The sequence below is a fragment of the Typopeltis vanoorti genome, chromosome 15, assembly GCF_054136105.1.
Source record: "Typopeltis vanoorti isolate ZY-2024b chromosome 15, IOZ_Tvanoo_1.0, whole genome shotgun sequence".
In the NCBI taxonomy this organism is placed as follows: Eukaryota; Metazoa; Arthropoda; class Arachnida; order Uropygi; family Thelyphonidae; genus Typopeltis; species Typopeltis vanoorti.
In genome coordinates, this window is record NC_143563.1 from 88,478,141 (window position 1) to 88,503,959 (window position 25,819).

A 25,819-nucleotide genomic window follows, 5' to 3' on the forward strand; every position below is an offset into this window, starting at 1 on the left:
CACTGGTTATTTATAACCATGTTTTTCAAAGAAAACCAATAAAAAGTGCTTGCATTTTAGGAAGGCATCTCATCTCTAATGGATACCTCTAGTCAGACTAGGTGATCAGTTGTTGAATGATATTTGCAAACAACAGACTGTTCTAGAAAAAAGGTTGTGTTTTGCCACAAACCTTAAAATGTGAGAGTTAACATTTTTTTCCAGAATTTTTTTAATAGTTTATTGGGGATTTTGGATCCTTCTCTGGCTTAGGAAAGGCAATAAAAGTCAACTTTTGCCAGGTTTCTAAACAAATTTTCTAACAGAAAATTCTATTAAACAGGTATAGTAGTGGATCCTTGACAGTTGTTTGTTCATTTCATAAATGATGTTATCTGACCGAACTGGCAAGGAATTTAGAAAGATTAGAAAATATCTGGTGATGTTTCAGCAAACAGTTTCCTGAGAGTCATGAAGGTTGTTTTCTTGATCATAAATTAGTAAATAATAATATTTGGTTAACCGATCAAGTGTTGATCAATTTTATTAATTAACTGAACCAACTAGTTTCGCCACACTTATCTGTTGGCTTCTTCAGGGCACTTACATATAGGTTTAAACACTCTCACAATTATGCGTAACTGCAAACCGACAAGAATAAAAACTGACTAGAATAATTACAAATAAATAGTATCGAACGTTGAAACACGTATCGCGTGTACAAGATCAGCTAGCTGTTGCTGAGGAACTTTCTGTAGTTTGTATTAAAGTTCATTTCTTCCGTTTTTAAGGTTCTGATTAGGGTTTTCCATATCTCTGGGAGTATTAGGCCTTGATTTCTGTTAAGGTTCACAGTAGAACAGGCGACTGTGGCTGCTTCTTTGAACATTCTTGAATGGTAATCTTCCTCTAAGTAAGGGGAACAGCTTTTGTCCCACTCGATGACATGGTTAGTTGTGGAGAAATGAGACGATAGGCCAGAAATGTCCTGTCTGTTGTTTTTGACATAGCCAATGTGCTCCTTTTGCCTGATTTTGAGGCTTCTCGAAGTCTGGCCGATGTAATTAGAGCCACATGAGCATGGAATATTATAGACTCCAGCATATTTGTAGAAAGGATGGTTGTCTTTTGGAGATCTTAGTAGTTTACGAATAGTATCTATAGGTTTAAATGCTACTCTTATTTTGTGTTGTTTGAGGAGATTGGCGAGCTTGTTGGAAATGTCACTTACATACAGAATTGCAATCGTTTTTATATATTGAATCTCTTCTTGTTCTCTTTGTGGTGGTTCAGAGAAAAGGATTTTGTTGACTAGTCTTATTGGATAGCCGTTCAAGTACAGACTGTTGGAAATAAATTTTAACACATCTTGAAGGGTCTTGTTGTCCGTTGTGATGCAAATAGCTCTTTTCTTTAACATGTGTATAATGCTGAGTTTATGTGATATGTGGTGAGAGGAGTTAAAATGTAGGTAGCGACCTGTATTGGTCGGTTTTCTGTACACCGATAGATTTATACTGCCATCAGTTTGTTTTTTGATTAAGATGTCTAAAAACGGAAGTTGTTTTTCTCTTTCAAGTTCCAGAGTGAATTTAATAGAATGATGGAAAGCATTGATCTTTTTGAGAAAATCATATATGTCATCTTTGTTATTGTTCCATCAAAAACTCTGGACATTTCGTAGAAAAGCTAAAAAACATCAAGATATCGGATAATGATCTTCTAGCCAGCTTAGATGTCACCTCTCTCTTTACAAACGTTCCCGTAGTAGAGGTCATTGACATTTTAAGTACCTTGTTCCCACAAGATATAACCGCATTGTTTGCTCACTGCCTAAACTCCAGTGGAAAAATAAAATCTATCAACAGTTAACAGGCTTGGCAATGGGAAGCCCACTCTCACCTTCATGTGCTGACCTCTTTATGGAAGACTTAGAAAACAAAATCTTATCACAAATTTTTCCTAGACCTAAAATTTGGTTCCGATATGTAGACGATATCTTCATCATATGGAACAATAACAAAGATGACATATATGATTTTCTCAAAAAGATCAACGCTTTCCATCATTCTATTAAATTCACTCTGGAACTTGAAAGAGAAAAACAACTTCCGTTTTTAGACATCTTAATCAAAAAACAAACTGATGGCAGTATAAATCTATCAGTGTACAGAAAACCGACCAATACAGGTCGCTACCTACATTTTAACTCCTCTCACCACATATCACATAAACTCAGCATTATACACATGTTAAAGAAAAGAGCTATTTGCATCACAACGGACAAGACCCTTCAAGATGAGTTAAAATTTATTTCCAACAATCTGTACTTGAACGGCTATCCAAGAAGACTAGTCAACAAAATCCTTTTCTCTGAACCACCACAAAGAGAACAAGAAGAGATTCAATATATAAAAACGATTGCAATTCTGTATGTAAGTGACATTTCCAACAAGCTCGCCAATCTCCTCAAACAACACAAAATAAGAGTAGCATTTAAACCTATAGATACTATTCGTAAACTACTAAGATCTCCAAAAGACAACCATCCTTTCTACAAATATGCTGGAGTCTATAATATTCCATGCTCATGTGGCTCTAATTACATCGGCCAGACTTCGAGAAGCCTCGAAATCAGGCAAAAGGAGCACATTGGCTATGTCAAAAACAACAGACAGGACATTTCTGGCCTATCGTCTCATTTCTCCACAACTAACCATGTCATCGAGTGGGACAAAAGCTGTTCCCCTTACTTAGAGGAAGATTACCATTCAAGAATGTTCAAAGAAGCAGCCACAGTCGCCTGTTCTACTGTGAACCTTAACAGAAATCAAGGCCTAATACTCCCAGAGATATGGAAAACCCTAATCAGAACCTTAAAAACGGAAGAAATGAACTTTAATACAAACTACAGAAAGTTCCTCAGCAACAGCTAGCTGATCTTGTACACGCGATACGTGTTTCACTCACGTTCCATACTATTTATTTGTAATTATTCTAGTCAGTTTTTATTCTTGTCGGTTTGCAGTTACGCATAATTGTGAGAGTGTTTAAACCTATATGTAAGTGCCCTGAAGAAGCCAACAGATAAGTGTGGCGAAACTAGTTGGTTCAGTTAATTAATAAAATTGATCAACACTTGATCGGTTAACCAAATATTATTATTTACTAGTTTCCTGAGAGTGTTAGTAATAGCTGTTGGGTGAGCAACTTTGCAACCAATATGTTCAGGGATGGAAAGTGGGTGGGTGGGTGGTATATCTGCCAATTCATCTAGCTGACTCACTTTCTCTTCCCTAGGGAAGAGAATTATGTGCATTGGATCCAGCATTCCTTTTGGCTCCAATGAAAGATATGTCTTGCATGGGCACGTATTAAAACAATAAGGTTCACTGTTGTAGGGTACCTGTGGAAGATATGCCCAGCTTTCTTCTTGGTTTCCTCGCGTCCTCTGCAATCAGTATTCCACCAGGGTTTAGGGAAAAAGTGGAAACTCACTAGATGTTTTAAGAAGTGCAGTTGTGGAAGCTTGTGATACATTCTGTTGGATCACTCACTGCATCCATGAGGTAACTGTTGCAGCACTGAATCCTGCTAGGGAAGAGAAAGTGAGTCAGCTTGCTCATTTTCCTTTGCTTCATTTCTATTGCTGTCCATTAAAATCTCCCATCAAACATAAAGGGAATGGTAACTGCAATATGACATCATCAAGGTCTTCCTGAGAGATATCCGCTGCAGGACTTAGGTAGATATATATATATATATACAGGGTGTTCGGGATAAATTTGACATATTTATAATTAATTATATTTTTCCGTAAGTTACATGTATTAACACACACTTCTCTTCATTTAAAAGTTTGGACCCTTCTTCATTCATATACAAGATGTCAGAAAGGATGGATAGCTGGAACCCACCTGAATCATGGAAGAGAATAACTTGTATCATGATGATTCGTGCCCGCCATCAAAATAAGGATATTACGACTGCTGCCCAATGCTCCCTGAATACAGTAAAAACAATCAGGCATGAACTAGAGACTTGCAATGGTGACTACGAGGATGTAGCAAGAAGAAAGATCCCTAGCAGACGATCTGATTGCGTTCGTACAGCAGAATTCCTCGCAAATCTGCAGGAACAGGTGTTGAAGAACCCTGGCATTGGAATTCGGGCTTTGTTCGTGGAGTTGCTAACTGTAGTCAAGCCCTGGATAACAAGGGTAGCCAATGGTAGGCCGTATGTATGGCAGCAGGATTCGGCCCCTTGCCACACCTCTGGGAAAAGTCAAAAATGGTTGTCTGAAAATTTCTACGACTTCACCAGTCCAAATGTTTGGCCTCCAAACTCCCCAGACCTTAACCCCATGGATTATTTTGTATGGGGCGCAGTTGAAAAAGACACCAATCGCACTTCCAGTAATACAAAAGCCCAGTTAATGGATAAAATTAAAACAGTTTTTGCGGCCCTTCCCAGGGAGACTGTAGCATCAGCTTGTTCGAGGTTCCGAAGCAGAATTGAAGCTGTGATCGATGCTAATGGTGGTTATTTTGAGTAAATCTTGTTGATAGTATTGTAATTAACTCTGCCTGTAATGTTTTTTTGTCAATTCATTAAATTTAATAGATACAAAGAAGATTTTCTTTTTCCTTACGAAACTGTCAAATTTATCCCGAACACCCTGTATATATATATACAAGGGTGGTCTGAAAAGTTCTCGGCCTCAACCATGCATGGGCAACGCTATCGGCAAGATTTTTTTTCTAAGTTGGTACATCTGTCATAAGCATCCATGTGAAATTGCAAGTCATTCTATCAAGTAGTTTGTTTTACAGCTGTCTGAAGCAAACTGTTCCATTTCAAAAGCCCTTGAAATGTATAAAATTGAGTACCATGAGGTGATAAAATTCTTTGTAAAAAAAGGTTTAATGCCAAAAGAAATTCATTTGAAGTTCATAAAAGTTTATAGGCACTCTTCTCCTTCATTTTCGACAATTAAGAAATGGGCTACCAAGATTAAACGTGGCTGTACCAGCATTGAAGATGATCCATGTGAAGGACGCCCAAAAAGTGTAACAACACAAGAAATCATCGATCAAGTGCACGATATGATATTGGATGACCGGAAAGTCAAAGTGCATGACATTGCTGAGACTATAGGCATTTCAAAAGAATGTGTAGGATATATTTTGCATGAAGAATTGCAAATGAAAATGTTTTGTGCAAGATGGGTGCTTGCTCACAGCAGATCAAAAATGCACTCGCATGAAAATCTCTGAACAGCGCTTGGAGCATTTTAACAAGAATAAAATTGATTTTGTGCATCGATTTATCGCTATGGATGAGACTTGGATTCACCAATACACACCAGAATTCAAACAGTAGTCAAAACAGTAGACAGAAGACAGTTGTTCAGCACCAAAGAAGACAAAGTCGGTTCCATCAGCAGGAAAGGTCATGGCATCTGTGCTTTAGGATGCTGAAGGCATTTTGTTTATTAATTATCTTGAAATGGGTGAAACAATAACTGGGGAATATTATTCTGATCTTTTAACCAGACTAGATGAAAAAATTCATGAGAAAAGACCCAGTTTGCAGAAGAAAAAAATCATCTTTCATCAGGACAATGCACCTGCCCACAAAGGTGTTTTGGCATTGGGAAAATTAAGGGGGATCTGCACTATGAATTGTTGGAACATTCACCCTATTCTCCAGATTTGGCTCCCTCTGACTTCTATCTCTTGCCTAAACTAAAACTCTTCCTCGCTGTTCAGCATTTTTCTTCGAATCAAGAGGTGATTTTGTAAGATTTTGCAGATCTTACTCAGAACCACAACGGGAATGGGATAATGGTGCTGGAGCATCGCTGGAGTAAATGTATTAGTTTTAAGAGAGATTATGTTGAAAAATAAAAATAATTTTTAAATTATAAATTCGTTTTTTCATTGTTAGGCTGAGAACTTTTCAGACCACCCTCGTAATGTTACTTTTATTATTGCGTCTATGCTTGTATTAAGTAGGACTTGCAGGAAGGAGATATGGTTGCCGACAAGGATCTCATTTCCTTTGGGCAAGTCCATGAATGATGGTCACATTTTGTAATGCTGGATCATCACTTGGCTTAAGGTACTTTTTGTGCAGGCAAAAAGATGTTTGTTTATCCTTCTGCAAGAGAACCTTGATGTCACTGATGTTTTGATGGAATCCATGACAATTCCACTGTAGAAGTGTTTTCATTGGTTTGGGGTTTTTTCTTTTTGAAGAAATGTGGATGACGAGTCACTTCTTCATGAGGTAAAATATCCAGAATGTCACCAAAGTGATTCCTTCTAGGACACTTTGGTGACATTCCAGTAAGACCCATCTCGACTACTGTGCCCAGATTTGGTCACCTAGGTTTCTTCTTGATGGGGAGGAGGAGGTGGAGAGGATCCAGAGGCGAGTGAACAAGATGATAGCAGGTCTGTGGAATAAACCTTATGAGAACAGGTTGAGGATTTGTGGGTTGCAAAAATTCGTTGATAGGCAGAGGAGGGGAAATATGATTGAGACATTCAAATTACTGAAGGGTTTCTATAAAATTAATTCAGAAGATATTTTTGAGAACAGGGCTGGTTGTGGGAGGACTAGGGTACATCCATGGAAACTGGGCAAAAGTGTGGTTAGTAAAGGTGTTAGAGCTGGGTTCTTTACTTTTAGAGTGGTGAATGAGTGGAATGCACTCCCATAGTCTGTGGTGGATGCTGTGACAATGAATGAGTTTAAGGCGAGGTATGATAGATACTGTATGAATGTCGAATAGTTGTGATGAATATGATTTGGGGCCTCCCTCGATGAGTCTAATCACTCCCTGGAGTTGCCCGTAATAATAATAATAATAATAATAATAATAATTAAATTCCATACTGACACATTCTTCACAGTTGGCACTTTCATAGCATACTGCCTCTTCAGCTCCTGGTACAGCACATTGTGTTCAGTTTTTTTTTTTTTGGATCTCCTTTTCATCCTTCCACTTTTGGCATGCTTGGAAGTATGCTGAGTGATCTGATCTCTCTCACAATAAGATCATCTCAATCTCTTGCTCATAGAGTCTTTGTTCTTGTCATCTTTATTGCCACATTGGACACAAATGCAGAGTCACAATAGGAAGTCTGAGAAAGACCATACTTCTGACACATAAAGCAGTGCAAATCATTCAGAACGTACAGCCTTACTGGGCAGTTGTGATAACCTAATCTGACAGATGTTGGTGGTTTTGGTGATGGAGGTTAAATGTAAGGATGATGTTCCTGGTGGAACCATATACCTATTCCTACATATGGGATTTCTCCTTATTGCTGTCACTCTATAGTCTGGTATTACTCAAGCACAGTAAGTTCTGTGGTGGTTAACTGTGATTGGTACCTCCCCACCCCAACAGATGTTGTACAAAGTGGATGCTATGATTGTGTCTGTACTGTTATTTTTATAAGAATGTTCCCTGAGCAGAGTTTGTTTTTTTGATTTTGGATATCCTGCAGCCCTTCTGGGTGAAGAATGGCGACATTTCTCCAAAAGTAAACATTCTTCAGTTGAATATAATATTAAAAAGTTGGGTATTTCTGCCTTTCATGTCTTTTGTTTCTTGATTTTTTTTTTTTTTTTCAGTTGATATTGCAATAGTTTTTGAACATGGTTTGAGCTTGTGTAGAGACCCCCTAATAAACTTGAGAAGAAAACTGGCTAATTCTTGAAGGGAGTCTGTTTCAGTTCCACTATCTAACAAGCAATGTCTGGAAGTGGAATGCCAGTACTATCCCAGATGCCATATACCAGCATCACAGCAAGCCTTGGGATCTGTCCCCTGGAACACGGGGAAGGAAACTTACTGCAATGCCATTGGCCTGCACACCCATTAGCCCAATAATCCTGGCCAGGCCATCCAGGACTGCCCATTTTGTAAAATCAGAGCCCAAATAATGCATGACTACCAGGATCCCCCTTTCCAGATGTACACAAGTTGCAAAACATAGTGACAAGGCATGGATCCCAGCGATGGTGGTCTGGAAGATAAGATAATAAAAAAGACTCAGAAGTAGACAAAGAATACGGGAAGAAAAGTATAGAAAAAGTGTAAGAATGAAAAGGACAAGTACCATTACTTAGAAGTCCTCTCCATCACTAACAGGTATTTCACCTGAAAAGGCGGGTGGGGCTTCTTTTGCATTTGAATAAGTTACTGTTTGGCTTCAAAGACTTAGTAATCTATTCCTTCAAAGTATCATTAAATCTGTCCACTAGTCTGCAAACAGCATTCTTAACTATTTAGGAGATAGCAGTTAGGGTGATTAAGAACTCCTCTCTCACACAGACTCTTTTCAGTAAATGTCTCACAGACAGTTTCCACATTGTGTCTTTTCTAGAGATTCCATGGGCACTGTTCAGCTGAACTAGCATCCATTACGCACCCCTCCCCCTCCCTATTTATGCTAAACCTACAGAAACAGCCACTCAACATCCCTTTACAGTTGAACTTGAGTCACTAAACTAGCTATTCCCAGTCATCTTTCACTCTATCTACCTCAGTTCAGTTCCACAGAGTATCATTAAACCTGTCCACTAGTCTGTCAACTGCATTCTTGACTGTTTGGAAGACAGCAGACACTCCATCTACCTCAACTCTGTGGAACAAAGCTGAGTTAGATGGAGTGAGGTATTTCCCTCAAACTACAATATACAACGCTGTGGAAGGAATATCAACTGATTACTTGACTCCAATCCACACACATACAGCATTTAAATGCTATAGGCCTTGTGCTCTCCCATGTGTGGAAGTGTTATACATAAGTTGTTTGGTGTTTAAATCAGGTTTGGCAAAGTTCTAGATAAATCTTGAAGCAGGAGGATATAATGCTTTATTGAGTACTTTGTTTATTATTATCCAAGCGTGCTTAATTTTTCTTTTCTTTTATTTTATTGCCATAATAGTTTTCACTGTATTTCTACTTGAAGTTTGTTTTTACACTTTGTATATTATTTTTTTTTTTTAAAGTGCATTTAACATGGAGTTTTTTTTTTTTTACTTGTTGCCACAGTTGATCTTTTTAGTAATTTACAGTAGCATAATAATCAAAATAGAGCCAAGGGCTTCATTTTGGTGATGTTAAGATAGGGTATATTAAAGATCCATCCTTATTTCATAGCAGAAGAAATAACAGAAACTTTAAAAGTTTCCAAAAATTGACCAGTGAGTTTAGGAGAATACAATCCTTGGTATCAGAGTGTCTTAGTTTATCCTGCTTAAATGACAATAATGCTGCTAAGGCCAATTTTCAGAAGCTTTCAAAGTTTCTATTATTTCTTTGGCTATGAAATAAGGATGGATATTTAATATCTCCTATTTCAATCTATTATAGTAACATAATTTTATCATTATTCGATTTTATTTTGTAATTATTTTGGTGTATTTTTGATTGAAGTTTCTTCTGTATATTCTTTTTTTTTTTTTTTAAACTTTTGTTAGGTGGAATTTTTTGACTAGATTCCACAGGTGGCCTTTTTTGTATATGTTTAGTAGCATAGCAGTGTTCACTCATAAAGGTGAATCCTTGTGAGCTCTGATTTTCATTTTTCAGACAGTTTCCTTGTAGATACAATGCATCGACATGTGATGAAAGAATTACATAATTCTTCTGAGATTTTCAGATTGTGTTATAAGATGCCATGAAGTTATATTTCTCTAGCACTGGGATATGTAATGATGTGACATACATTTGCTAGAATTGTTGCTGATATAAATCTCTTATCTACAACATAAACATCAATGGGATCTATACAGGATTGTAAAATATTTATAGTTACCAATTCTCCAGAATAAGATAAAATGGCCATTTTATTTTATTATAGAGAGGAAATGCTAAACACCAATTTGATGTTTGATGTATTAATTAATATATCCTGTTAATGATAGGTTGATGTTTATTTTTTATTAAACAGGTTTCTAATGCTCTAAAAACGGTTTAGGATTTTCATCTGACTTGCAAATGAAGTTTGGTATTAAATTGTGTTAATTAACACAATTCGCTTAATGTCTTTGGCGATGCATTTATTTATTTTTAATGCAGAAAATAATTTCCCTACTTTTCTTTTTTCATGATAGTAACTATACATCTGGAAGGCAGCTCCTCATCAATTAATAAATCTTCTAATTTTCAGGTATCTACATAAGTATCATGTTCACAAAGATATGCTTGAAGTAATAGCTAATATTTTTTACACTATATATATAGTAAATATTAATATATAGTACAGTATACCCAGTGGTGAGCTATAAGAGGATTGCATAAGCCCTTTGTTAAATTTTTCTCAAATTGGCGAGCCCCTTGTTCTTCTTGTTTAATAATCTTGTAGAAATCGAAAATACCACCGTGGAATGTATACATGCTACTATAATTGCTACTTTAAATTCATATAGATTTTCTGATAACTATATAAAAAATAATTTCCTTGCATTTTGTTCTGATGGAGCTAGTGTAATGTTAGGAAACAAATCAGGTGTTGCAATCAAACTTCTACAAAAATTTCCCAACATTGTGATTTCGCATTGCGCTCATTGTTTACACTTAGCATTAGACGATTCGATAAAAAGCATTAAAGAAATAAATCATTTTGAAATATTTATGGATAAATTATATGCTTTTTATCATCAATCACCAAAAAATCAAAGAGAATTAAATACAATTGCAAAAGACCTTGGTATCGAAATTTTAAAGATCGGCCGTGTGTTTGGACCACGATGGGCAGCTTGCAGTTTACGAATGGCTCTTGCTGTGTGGAGAAATTACCCAGCTTTATGCAAGCATTTTGCATCAAACGATAAATATAAGGGGTTTTTAAACCGATTTCTCAATTTGGAATTTTTAAAAGCTCTAGCATTAATGATTGATATCCTACAGGAATTATCGTATCTGTCAGAAGCTCTACAAAGTCACAACATAAGTATTATAAGGGCTAAGTTAGGCTTTTTTTTTTTTTTTGCTTGACGATGCGAGCCCTTTGTTAAAATTTCCATAGCTCATCACTGAGTATACCCATATGAATTTCTTTTTCTCCCATTTTCAAATGAATTAAACACAATATGGTTTACTTGATCTCTTAATTCCCCCTTTATATCCAAAGATAATGCTGATAAACTTAAGAGAAATACTAATTATTTATGATTCACCTGCAAATTAATAATAATAATAATAATAATAATAATAATAATAATAATAAAAACTACAGTAAATATCTCTCAGTTACCTTACACTTCTTCATAGCTCCTTTGCCCCACTTATCATGATCAGCCACCACAAGATCAATGTCATCGTTGTTCTGAAATTAGAGAAAAATTTACTTAGTATGTATAAACGAATAATATTCTTTACATGCTACTTTTGTACTATTAATGGAAGTTTATAAAAAATACCAATAATAATAACTGAGCTTGTTATTTGAATACACAGCAGAGTATATGTTTGAATCCAATTGTCATATGACTTCAATGTCTTTAAATTAAGGTTTAACAGAATGAAGCCAGCATTTGGAATGAAGGGCCCCACAGAAGGTTCTACTAAGGACAAAGTGGAGGAATTAAAAAAAAAAAGGTTTAAATACTTATTTGATGTTTGTGACTGAAACATCATCATGAATACAATATGAGAATGGTAATATTCATGCAAACAAAAAAAAAAACATACTAGATGGGATTGGACTGAAAGTCTAATGTTCTAAGAGAGGCTTCTAGATTGTGTCTCAAATGTTGGGCAGAAGGTCAAAGCATTACAGTTTCCTATGTCTTGGAAAGATTACAAGAATAATCTTGAATAGCAGGCAATATTGAGTAGAGTGATGTGGGCAAAGTTCAGAATGGGGAACTGCACAATGAGACTTAATTGTGCCTAGGGTCCCACAGAAGGTTCTACTATGGCATTAGAGAAAGCAACTGACACATTGCAAAAAGAAAGATTAGTCCTTGCTGGTGATGTAAACAGCAAAATAGGAAAATAGGAAACAGCCATACAATAAAGAAATGTTTTGCAATGAGCTGGAAAAAAGAGCAGAGCTATTAATAATGTTAAGTACCTGTTGGATTTCTGATCAGGACATGAACTAGTTATTACTAATACCATGTTCCAACATAAAAATGTACACAAATTCAGATGGAGAGAAGATGCAAGACATAAGAAAAGCCTCAGTGATTATTTTAACACTGGTTCAGGACACAAGAGTATACAGAAGATTTGAAATTGGAAGTGATCATCATTTAGTCTTGAGCAGAGTAAAATTGAATTTCATATGAAAAGAAGAGGGTCTAAGACAGTTTTAAAATTAATCAAACCTGAACAGCTTTCAGATGTAAACTGTAGACTAAACTAGATAAACAAAATGAAAGAGTTTGAAAACAGAAACTAAACTTGGGAGAGTCAGTGACAAACACTAAAGAAAAAACATTGATTGATTAAACCAGAGAGATGAGATTGTTTAAGATAGAAAAATCAGAACTGCATGTGAATTCAGGAAGTTCAAGATACAGTGAAGGAAAAGGAAGCATACTGAAAGTTCCTAGCAAATAAGTCATTTCGTGCTCTTAGAAAATACAGAGACAAACGTAAGAAAGTGAAGCAGTGTGTAAAACTAGTTAAACAAAAGTCATAAATAGACTTTGGTAAGAACATGGAAAATAATATCAGGAAGATGGCAAAATATTCTGGAGGATATTGAAAAAGCAAGGAAATGGAGGAAGGCCTACTGTAAAAGGAATCAGAGATAATCATGTGACATAAAAGCTACATATGAAGATATTCTTTATGTATAAAGTAATTACTCTGAAAGATTGCTAAATGAAAGAAACAGAGACAGCAGGGTGGTAGAAAATACTTTAACAAGCATGCAATCAGGAAAAACATCAATACATGAATTAGAAAAAACCATTATAAACTCAAAATGTGGAAATGGCAGCTGGAGTAGATGCTATTATTATTATTATCCTAAGACCCCAATGGAGTCACAGACTCATCTGCAAGATCCCTTTTGTCATACACATAGCTCATCATATGGTACCTTAAACACATTGAAACTCTCTGAAGACACCATGCTCTCAGGCAAAGCATTCCAATCAATCACAAGTCTCCATATTCTCCCTCCCTTGCTCACACCCTCCTTATACAACTTCCAGGGATGATTTTTTGTTCTTCCCCAATCCACCACCGTTTTATGAAAAACCCTTCCCAAATTGTACATCTCTATTACCCTTCTTCTTCTTATCAACTAGACCCTACAAAAAAGCATCATCTCAACCTTTGTTCATATTCAACATTCCAGAGATCAGGAACTATTTTAGTCAACTGCCTATGAACACTCTCCAAAAGCTCTACATCCTTTGAAAACCAGGTGACTAAATCTGAACACAGTAGTCCTAATCAAAGCCTTATACAATGTAACCCAGAATCTTCTTACTTCTACAAGTCAGTGTCTTCCACATCATTGCCAGAATTCGTCATGTTGCCCTCACAACTTTGGTAATGTCTCCTCTAAATTTTAGATCCTTATCCACCAGTACCCCAAGATCTCTTACTTACTTCACCACCAACAGTAAATTCTATATCCTGTCTTTGTTTTCAAAATTTTAAACCCTTACATTTTGCAACATTGAACATCATTTTATGCTGACTCCATAATGCCTTTTTTCTCTGTATTGCATGCTTAATCTCTTCATTCATCCATTTGACACCTACCTTATTTAACCTTCTGACCTTTGGAATACATTTACACATTCTTTCCACTACAAAGTTCTTGAATAGCACTCAGGCAGCACTGATGTTCTTCCTGCCCAACCCCTCATTTCATGCTACAGCTGCAAGCTTTCTACTGAGCTTCTCATAATTACAAGTCTTGTAGTGCCACATATAACCTTTCCTCAAGAAAGTCCTCACATAGTTGGCAACTACTCAGGTAATCACTTCATGGTGGTCACTCTCACCAACTGGAGAAAGATACAACGCCTCCTTTATAAAAACATCCTCTGATGAGTTGATCAAATTCAAGACTCCCAATTCTCATGTGCCCTCTGTTACATACTGTCTGAAGCAGTTGTCAGTCAAAAACTCAAGAAACTCATTTTCTTTACTCCTGGTTGCTATCTTGTCATTCCAATCTATACTGCTATAATTAAAAACACCATAATGATCACCCTTTTCCCAGTTACTTGGCTAATTTCCTTACATATTTCCTGGTCACTACCCTCCACATTACCAGGTCTATAGCAACATCCTACTAAGTATTTCATTTTATTCACCTCTATGTCACACCATGCTGACACAAAGCCACTACCACTATTTCCCCTTTGCATCTCTACCTTGAGATGCAAAGGGGAAATAGAAAAAAAATGAGTTATGTAAAGACATAACTCTTTTTTTTTTATCATCAATTCACTCCACCTCCCTTTCTACCCTTTCTATCTTCATGAAATATATAATACCCTTCCATCTATATTCCTCTCAGAATGTTATCCTCATCCAACCATGTCTCACTTATTTATGAGTGAACAAACTCAAACAATGCAATAATTTAATTTCCCTTGATTTTGATACTTCTAGCATTCGTATAAAAACATCACAGCTCATTCCTGGATCTGTGACGTTATCCTGGAAAAGTTTCACTGATACCACTTATCCGACTTCTTACCTTCCACAAGCCTTTTCTTTTTCTCCTTGCTTATCCCATTCAACCAGAAATGCTCAAGTATGGAGATATAAAAGTTTACAAGCAGCTGCACTGTATATTTCAGAAGGCTTGCACAGATGGTCAAATTCCAGATGATTAGATTAGAGCTCAAAACACCCATCTATAAAAAGGGAAATGGAACTGAACGTGAGAATGATAGCGATATTTCATTATTGAGCATTGTTGGCAAGATTTATGCAAGTATTATTGAGAAATGGCTAAGGGGGTTGTGGATAGGAAGCTTGGTGAAGAATAATCTGGATTCAGGAAGTATGTTAGGATCAGATTTTCACTTTTAAAACAAATAGTTGAAAAAATTATGTAAATATAACTAGGATCTGTATCCATGTTTTGTAGATGTGGAAAAGGCGTATGACATGCTGCCAAGAAGAAAGATATTCAAAATTCAGTTAGAACCGAAGGAGGTACAGGAAGTCAGTTTGATGTTAAATCAGGTGTGAGACAAGGATGTACACCATCCCCTCTGTTATTCATCATCGCGAAGGAAGGTGGTATTAAACCTGATGTCAAAATTGAAGATGTTAATCTCAGCTGTTTACTTTACGTTGATGATTTTATACTTCTAAATAAATCCAGTATATGTCTGCAAGATTCCCTGACTAAAGTGAATAACTGCTGTAATAAATTTGGTAAGAAAATCAGCAATAAAAAGACAAAAACAATGAAAATAGGCAGAAACATTGAAAATAGCAACTGCATCGTGAATATAAAACCTACAGAACAAGTGAAATGTTTCAGTTATTTAGGCACAACTATTAGTGAAGATGGAAAATTAAATATGGAAATATACAATAGAATTAGTAGACCTGATATGGTAGGAAGTCAGCTGAATAAATTTACATGGAATAAGAAAGAAATTAGTCAAAACACTAAATTAGATGTATACAAGGCAGTTCAAACCAATTTTAACATAAGGATCTGAGAGGCAAGTTAGAAATAAAACACTTGACCAAAGACTGGAGACCACAGATATGAAAATTCTAAGAAAAATTAGTGGAGTGAACATATAGCATCAATGGCAATATCATATTACAAATCAGGATATTAGGAAAGAACCTGAGATTTCTAGCATTCAGCAAAACTATTCTCATGTGGTACAGTCACACTTAAACAGAATGGGAGAGGAAACTATGCCAGGCTGATAGTAAAAAGAACCAAAATCTAGGTGGATTGATACAGTAAAAAAGGCCTTAGAAGAGAGAAATATAAGATCTGATGATATTGGAGTCTTGACAGATTACAGATTAATTTGAAGAAAAATTGTCAATTGGAATTAGTAATGATGTAACTTTTCATATAACACTGTCATAATATCCTGTACACTTCATTTCAGTGGCTGTAATGTATAATTCAGAAGGCCTGGACAGATGATCAAATTCCAGTTGATTAGAGTAGAGCTGTCAGGAATTTGATTAGGATGATATCTTTGGAGGTTTTACAGGAGATTTATTGTGTTTTTACCATGGTTTTTATGATCTGCTGATTCCAAAATAAGTCTTTCATGTTTGCTTTTATCATGGAGAATCATATTAGTTCCTCCCTGCCATTTAAATACATGAAGGTTGTCATAGTAAGCCTATTACACATAAATGTGAACTGTACATTCTTCAAGATGGACACTGGCAGATCTTTCAGTTTAACGATAAGAAACTGCACAAAAAATCCTGTTCAATGGAGAGAGAGCAACAGTCTTTATTTTCTAATATCACCTATCTGACATCACCATCAAATTCCAGAGATGTATCCTAATAAAGTGTATAGGATTGTATGATAGCATCACATAAAAAGTTGCATCATTACCAACTTCCTATTAACAATTTTCCTCCAAATGAGTCTATTATCTGTCAGACTCCAATATTGTCAGATAATATATGAGGGTGGTCTGAAAAGTTCTCAGCCTAACAATGAAAAAACGAATTTATAATTTCAAAATTATTTTTCAACATAATCTCCCGTAAGACTAATAATACATTTATTCTAGTGATGCACCAGCGCTATTATCCCGTCCCTGTAGTGGTTATTAGTAAGATCTGCACAATACCCCTCTACAACTGCAATCATCTCTAGATTCGAAGAAAAACGCTGACCAGCGAGGAAGAGTTTTAGTTTTGGGAAGAGATAAAAGTCAGAGGGAGCCAAATCTGGAGAATAGGGTGAATATTCCAACAATTCATAATGCAGATCCCCTTTAATTTTCCCAATGCCAAAACACCTTTGTGGGCAGGTGCATTGTCCTGATGAAAGATGATTTTTTTTTCTTCTGCAAACTGGGTCTTTTCTCATGAATTTTTTCATCTAGTCTGGTTAAAAGATCAGAATAATATTCCCCGGTTATTGTTTCACCCATTTCAAGATAATTATTAAACAAAATGCCTTCGGATGCCATGACCTTTCCTGCTGATGGAACCGACTTTGTCTTCTTTGGTGCTGAACAACTGTCTTCTGTCTACTGTTTTGACTGCTGTTTGGATTCTAGTGTGTAATGGTGAATCATAGTAATAAATCGATGCTCAAAATCAGTTTTATTCTTGTTGAAATGCTCCAAGCACTGTTCAGAGATTTTCATGAAAGTGTGTTTTTGATCTGCTATGAGCAAGCGTGGCACCCATCTTGCACAAAGCTTTTTCATTTGCAATTCTTCATGCAAAATATATCCTACACGTTCTTTTGAAATGCCAATAGTCTCAGCAATTTCACGCACTTTGACTCGTCAGTCATCCAATACTATATCATGCACTTGATGAATGATTTCTTGTGTTGTTACACTTTTTGGACGTCCTTCATGTGGACCATCTTCAAGGCTGGTATAGTTATGTTTAAACTTGGCAGTCCATTTCTTAATTGTTGAAAATGAAGGAGAAGAGTAGCCATAAACTTTTATGAACTTTGAATGAATTTCTTTTGACATTAAACCTTCTTTTACAAAGAATTTTATAACCACACGATACTCAATTTTATCCATTTCAAGGGACAATACTTTTGCTTCAGACAACTGTATAAAACAAACTACTTGAATGACTTACAATTTCACATGGATGCTTATGACAGATGTACCAACTTAGAAAAAAAAAATCGTGCCAATAGTCGTGCCATCTATAGTCAAGGGCGAGAACCTTTCAGACCACTATCGTATTTCAATCTTCTTAGGCATTTCTTATTGCATTAATCCACTTGGATTGTGGTCTTCCTCTTGGTCTTTGTTCTATCTTATGTAATGGCCACAATTCTAAAAATTTAACAAAATACTTGTCCCTCTCCTTGTCTCATCTCTCTCTCTCTCTCTTGAGATATAAATTAAAGTAATGATCCAGGGCACATCTGGAAAAAAAAAAAAAAAAAAAAAACACCAGAACTTTAAAGAAATATAATCATTGCACAGTTTTCAAACTTCATATTAGATTGGCTGTTTTAATCTGCTTCCCTAAAGACCATCTACCTCCCCTTACAGTTCCAAGTGTATAGAATGTTCCATGTTTGTGCAACTTGCTTTATCATGGTCACACTGAAAGATTTACCAATGAATCAAGTAATAGATTTGCCATTCCACTTATGGTCAATCAGAATTAGCAGACCATACCTTGGACAACCTGCAAAAAATGAGAATCTACTATGCTTCTCTATAGTACATATAAACATACAGCAGATCATGAAAACCAAACCAAACCAATCCAACCACAATAAATATGGTCACTAAACCTTTGTTGAACTCAGCGTTGTGTAAATATTTTATTAAATATTTGGGATAACATTATTTACCAATAACTGCTTTCTTCTGGAAAGAATCAATAAATTTTTTGGAGTTTACACCTGAATGCAGGAACAGTATTCTGATGTCAGAAAAACATTATGGAAAATTATGGAGACAACTACCGTTAGAGCAAAACTTTAGTTTAATATAAACCAAAATGAACACTCGACGTTCATATCAAGGTCATCATCTGGAGCATACGTATATATAGACAGAGAAACAAGCTGCACTACAATCTACATGGTTTGCTAAAATTACTGACCAACCATTACAACAATTATTGGCCTGACTGCTGGTGAAAAAAAAAAAAAAAAAAAAAAAAAACCCTTTACTACATCAAAGCTAGAGCCCCATTATTATTATGATTATTATCTATTAGGTTATTATCTATTAGGTTACAAAATTAAATTGGGCTGAGAGCAACATGTTTATATATATATAAATAAAAATAATAAAAAAACTGTGATTATACATATAAATTTCAACCAATTGGTATGGAATAGTTTCCAATAAAAGATGAAAATTGCTTCAAGTCCTAAAGTATGCTAGATACTAAGTAGGTTGAATATGTGTCATCGAAATTCTTGGAATTTTTATGCCACCATTATTGTTGCGCTTAGGATGGTTAATCAGAATTTCACAGACTTCTTTAAATTTTCTTTCTTACCAAGTTTTTGTGTAAGCATGAAAGAAAAGAAGTCAGAAAAAAATTAGAAATTTGCATAAAGTTAGTTATGCAGGTGACAAGTAAGGAGAAATAACTTCTTGAGAAGGAAAGAAAGTCATTTTTTTCTGAAAGTACAGGTAACTATCAGAGAATGTTTACCTAAGAAGAGAAATCTGATTATGTCTTGGAATCTGAATATTATAAAGAATAATTTTGTTGAAGTATAGTAATGTCCATCTTGCAAAAGAGATGTGACTGTTTTGGAAATACTGATACTGACTAGGCTATCTTTACCTCAAGGAGGAAGTCATGGAGATCAATGTTTAGAGCAACAGAAGAATGAAACTAAATGTTTCAGCACAGTTAGGTGGTGAAAAGAGGAGGAGCAATGAAGTGTCCTATCATCAGCAAAATTATAGAGAGATAGCCATTCATATACAGTAGAAAGGAGATTGGCAAAAATCAGTCCTTGGGATACTTCAACATTAGCTCAAAAGGAAATTAGCCACTAAATTGCTAAAGGCAGATCATAAGAGGACAGTTTACTGAGCACTCTGTGTCAGACTTGATCAAATGTCTTGAAATGTATACAACTATTATATATTAAGATAATGTGATTGGACACATTCCTATTTTTACTAAATTTCTTCCATCTTTCACAACTACCCATGTGAGAAGGTATCATCACTGACAGCCCAAAAGCAAATGATCTGTGTGTTATCTGAGTAAGCTTTCTTTTGTGAATTTAATTAATTTCAGTAAATTTGGTTTAACTTTACCAAAATTAGATATCTAATAAAAGTCACTTTATAAATAAATCCTTTAGAGATATGCTTTGTAGATATTGCCAGTCAATTTAAGTTATCTTGCAGCATCTCTTCTCTATATCATTTCATACTATCACATTTCCTGACTCAGTCTTGGAGCGCCCTTTATGCAACTGAATTATTTGACACTCCTTTGGCACATTCCCAGAGCTAAGACAAACAGCTTAGTAAAAAGAGCTGCCAATTCCATTGCAGATTCTTGTAATATAAGGGCTGATACGCCATCTAATCCCATGGCTGTATTTGCATTAAGGTTCTGCAATATCCTAAGTACCTCAAATTTATCTACATCTATTCTTATGTCAGTCAATGTCACATTTGTCACTGCAATATTTCCACATGGATGGCTTAACTTTGCAAAATGATATCATTCAATTACTCATCTACTTTGTTTGCTTCTGTTACCTTCCTACCAGTATGTAGGAAGCACCAATGAGTGCTTCTTACAGCAGCACTCATTAAAGATATTCTTCCAGAATTGTTCTTCTTTTACTTGCCACATAGCAAAAGAATTCTCTGGGACTTTTTCCAGCTTCCTCAGCCAGACTCCTCCCATTATCTGCTTTGGCATTCCAACCATACCATACTAATCATCCTTCTTGGTTGTACCTTATGCTACTCATGAGCTTGTTAATAATCTTTTATACATCTACTGATCATCATCTATTATACAGTCTCCATTTCTGCAACTCTTAAATGACTATTCAGCCATCCAACACCCACCTGAACTTTCTTCCTAACTTTGGGTATACGATCTTATACTGCTTTCTTTAACACTTACCTGCTTGGTAACTCCGCATATACGAGGGTTGTTTGAAAAGATGGATAAATTTCTAATAGATAGCAACACAATTCGTTCTTTCATACCAGTGTCGGCAAGTGTCATCTTTTTCAAGTATCAAAATTTTAGCTGCATCACATGTGGCTAAAATTTTGATAAACATTTGGCAAACATTTAAAACGACCGTGTTCGCATTTTCCATAAAAATGGAGAAAAACGAGTTTCGTGCAGTGATAAAACACTTATTTGAAGAAGTGGATGGCCATGCAGATCAAAGCTGAGTTAGATGCAGTTCATGGGGACTCTGCACCAGCATTAAAGACTATTTAGTTTTGGATAAATGAGTTTAAGCATGGTCATAAGTCTATCGAAGATGAAGCGCACTCTGGATGCCTGACTGAGGTCACTATGAAAGAAATGATTGACTGAGTTCAAGCAGCAGTCAAAACAGTGGACAATGCCTGGTGAAAGAGCACCAAAAAAAGTGAAGACTGTTTTTTCAGCTGGGAAGGTGGCGGCCACTGTTTTTTGGGATTCCCAAGGAATTATCATGATAGACTATTTGGGAAAGTGTAAGACAAAATAATATTAGTCTATTAGGCATTATTGTTGGACCATTAAAAGAAGAACTGAAGAAAAAACGGCCAAGATTGGCACACAAAACAGTGCTCTTTCATCAAGACAATGCACTGTCCCACACATCGGCTGTCACAATGGCAAAATTGCACGAATTGAGGTTCGAATTGGTTCCACATCCACCGTGTTCTCAGGACTTGGCCCTGTGTTACTTCTTCTTGTTCCCAAACTTAAAAATTTGGCTTGGTGGGAAAAAATTTTTTAGAATAAGGATGTCATCAAGGCCACCAATGACTATTTTGCCCAATTTGACAAATCCTACTTTTTAGATGGGATGAAAAAATTGGAAACTTGCTGGACCAAATATGTAGCCTCAATGGAGACTATGTTGAGAAATAAAGGTGATTTTTTCCAAAAAAAAATGTGTTTAACTTTTTTTTTTATCAAACTTTTCAAACAACCTTCCTACACCTTACTTAAATGAAAATTTCACATCTGGTGATCTCTCAGGTCAAGACCACATGATCCCGCCCCAATTAGTGACAATGTTGTTGCTACTTTGATTAATGCCAAATTCTCTGAAGTTATCATCAGATTCAATACTCTTGCAAGGTTCCTCCCAAGGTCCCTCCATTACATGCTATCTCGAGTAACTATCATTTAGCAGCTGTATATATTCAATTTCCTTCCTTCACTGTAACTGTTCACCCTTCCAATCTATGTCTGCAGAGCTGAAGTAATCAATAATAACTACTGACACTGCATTTATGCTAATTTGCTAATGCATGATATCTACATTCTCACTTGCACATTCTGACCTATAGCAGCAACCAACTACATATTTCACCCTGTTGGCCTCTATGTGACAACTCTATAATGCTCAAGGTAGAAAAATGTTGTCGGCCTGGTTGGCTGAGTGATTAGCGTATCTGCTCTGCTCTGCTCTTCAACCAACAGACTACAGGTTTGAATACCACCATGGCATGGGTGTACCAAATGTGAACCAAAATTTCTGAAAATGAATCATGAAAAATAAGTTTACATCCCAGATAACAAATGAACATCTTAAAAATTTCTGTACGAATATCATATACAAAATCAGCTTCATATTTTAGAAATAACAATGAAGTGTAATGAAGTGTCATTTTTCTCATTAATTAATACTAAAATTAATCTTATTTACAATTAATTAATCATTAAAAATAAAAGGACATGCTGAAATATAGCATTCATTAGTGTTATACACATTTTTATTTCTTAGACAAAAGTAAATAATAAATGGTCATGTATCATTCATAAAACATGATAAAAAAAACTTCAGAAAATTTTCATTTTCTGAAGTCTCCCACCCCATATTCCATAGATTGATAAACACGCTAATAAAAACATTTTTTATGCTACAATTAATTATGTTACAATTATAGTGAGTATGGTACATAGGAAAACCTGTGTATCTCAGTTAGAAATGGTGTGTATGTCCAATGTGCAAGGCAGCTCAAAAAAAGAGCATTGTAAGTTCAATTCTAGTTATCAACTAGAGAAATCTTTTCTAAGCCTTTTTTTTTTTTACCAGTTCCTGAGTTAGTAGATCTCTGCCACAGGCAAGTAGGTTTTTTCTAATGGAATCTTAGGTTTTTCATCCCATAAACTCAAAAAAATCTAGCATAGAACCTATGCTATTTCAGATAGTAAACTATTAGGATTAGGGACCACGAGATGGCAGCATTTCTTAGTCGTCTCTCTTCACCAGATTCCATATATAAATAGTTAGTTCTGGACCAGCTATCTCTGATTGGCTCCTGGTGGAGATTGAACTTGAACTGCCCCTTCGGTCTCTAAAAGTTAGACAGTGTAAATGGCCTTACCTACTCCCTATAGGAGAATAAAAGGCATTAGCTGATTTTATTTATATTATTTTGGGTGGGCTAAAATTTTTTTATTGTTTTAGAGTTTATTAATTAATTAATTTTTTACGTAATCCAGAAACTATATATTAGAAAAACCAAACATGGATTTTTTTCAAGCCATTTCAGTTTTTCCGATAAGTGATGCAGTGGTCCCACACTAAGCAATGAAATTCATCAGTTACCTAAAAGTTAGAAACTGAAATACTGGTAGTTATACATGGTAAAAATCAGCCATAGCATTAACATTTTTTTTTTTTTTTTTAAATTTACCAGACTGAAGATTACCATGTGACTGTGATATACTGGGTGATTGTGGTACTCCATGCAGGTTGATTCCTTACTAATTAGCCAGCATAAATTTTTGAACCCTACCTATAGCATACACAAGTGTAGCAAAATAATGCATTATAAAAACAGAAAAACTCCTAGACATAGTCTCAGAGAACCAATGCTTTATATATAAACCAACCAGTCTCATTAAACAGGCTTTTACAAACATCCAATGTAAGCATGCTACTGCAAATAGTGAGAGTTCAAACTTCCAAAGACAGCAAAATTAATTTCCTGGCAAATGTCATCACAATCAATGCTTGTAAATCTTCATTTTCTGAATAGATCCATGTATTTTAATTGAAATCTGCTCAGTACAAGAGCAACATTCATTATCTACAGTGGCATGGAAATACATGTGAAAGGTCACTATGCTTTAGAGAGTGGGATGATAGTACAACATAATATAACCCTCATATAACGCAGTTTCGATAAATATACAGTGTCTACACATTGTAATAACCCTTTATCTTTTCATATATTTTTCACCGTGTGACTTAAAAATCAAATTTTATCTTCATTAAATTTGAGTCTGCCCGTATTGCGCATGTAATTATAAGTAGCGAATTTATATTAGGGGAAAATACCCTTCAGCACGCATGTACGTCAACTGTTAACCGTATAAAGTGTTTATTGTTGAAAATTGTCTTCGTTTTCTGCCAGGAAAGTGCATTAAAAATCATAAGTGTGTAAATCTCAAGTTGAGCACTTTATTTTGTGGTGAGTTACATACATAATTAATATGTAATGCTTTTTTTTATGTAAAAAAATATTTTTATAGTAATGGCCACAAACTGCAACGAAAGGGAAAAACCATCATTGAAAAGAAAATTTATTTCTCTCGAAGAAAAAATTAAAATCTTGGATCGATTGAAAATGGAGAAAAGCAGGAGCTGTTGCAAGGACTTTGAATTTAAATGAATCAACAATTCGAACAAAACAAAATGAACATAAAATCTGAGAAAGTGTTTATTGCTAGGTCAATGGTAAGTGCAAAGCACATTTGCTCGTGTACGCAATATTCTAATGGGAAAAATAGAGAAATCTCTAATGATTTGAATAGAAGATTGCACTAGAAAGAAAATTCCTTTGGATGGAAATCTTATTAAACAAAAAGCTCTCACAGTTTATAAACATTTTATGATGCAGACCAGGTGTTCGATGAGGATTAATCTGGGTTATATTGGGGAGGAAAAAATGCAAAAACACACCTATATTTCGAAAAATGAAAGTCAGCTCCTGGATTCAAAGTTTCCAAAGATAGAATTACTCTCCTGTTTTGTAGTAATGCATCAAGTGATTACATGACAAAACCAATGTTTATTAACCGATCCTCAAATCCTCGTGTTATGAAAGATTAAAATATGCACTTTATTTTATTTTGCCTAAAACATTTATGCATTATGTACAATGAAGTTTATGTACAATTTGTAAATTTATAATTTATTTAAAAAAAAAAAAAAAAAGGTTTTGGAACATAACCCTACTTTTTCTATGTGATCTGAGTCTCGCATAACACGATTTATATAAAGTGGCATTTCTATGGAACCTAACATCCGCATTATACAACGGTTACCTGTATACTGGAAAGAAATTACATTCTTGTTTAATCATTTACCCATGTATAAGCAAACAAAGTTTGCTTATACGTAGTCAAACAAAGTTTGTACACGAAGTATCTTCACAACTAAACTACTTATATAAGAGGCTTATATAGGAGACTTCACATCAACTGCCTCAGCATCCTATAACACAAAGAACATTTCCTTTCAGATTTTTATTTTTGGGACCATACACAAGAGATCGGTTGGTCAATTTATAGTATGCTATTTTTTTAGTTATTTATATATAGTTGGAGTTACAGAACAGTTGGATCTGAAGAAGGTTCGAAGATGAATAAGGAGAAAAAGAAATGGCTCAAGTTAAGCATGGAGAAGTCACATCAAAATAAGTGGTGTCAGTGGAATAAGCTGTAGATCCAGAAATAAGCTATTTTAAAACATCCTACTGTGTATACAAATGCTAGAAGTGTAAGAAACAATGCAACTTAAATGGTTGTATTAATTGAGTCTGTTCATCCAAAAATTGCTGGAATAAGTGAGACATGGTTGGATGTGGATGACATCCTGACAAGAATAGAGATGGAAAGATATGTGTTTTGTGAGGATAGAAAGAGTTGTGTCCATACAAAGTAGAGATGCAAGAGGGAAATAGTGTAAGAAACAATGCAAATTAAATGGT

The 25,819-nt window shown here is 35.2% G+C and overlaps 1 protein-coding gene across 1 annotated transcript in view; it reads right to left on the minus strand.

Moving 5' to 3' along the window:
• LOC150098958 (carnitine O-palmitoyltransferase 1, muscle isoform-like) overlaps positions 1-25,819 on the minus strand; it is an 87,612-nt gene that overhangs the window by 55,657 nt on the left and 6,136 nt on the right. Inside the window, exon 2 of the mRNA XM_090405415.1 lies at positions 11,260-11,331. Within this exon, the coding sequence (XP_090261541.1) occupies positions 11,260-11,331 (72 nt within the window). The remainder of the gene's footprint in view (positions 1-11,259; positions 11,332-25,819) is intronic.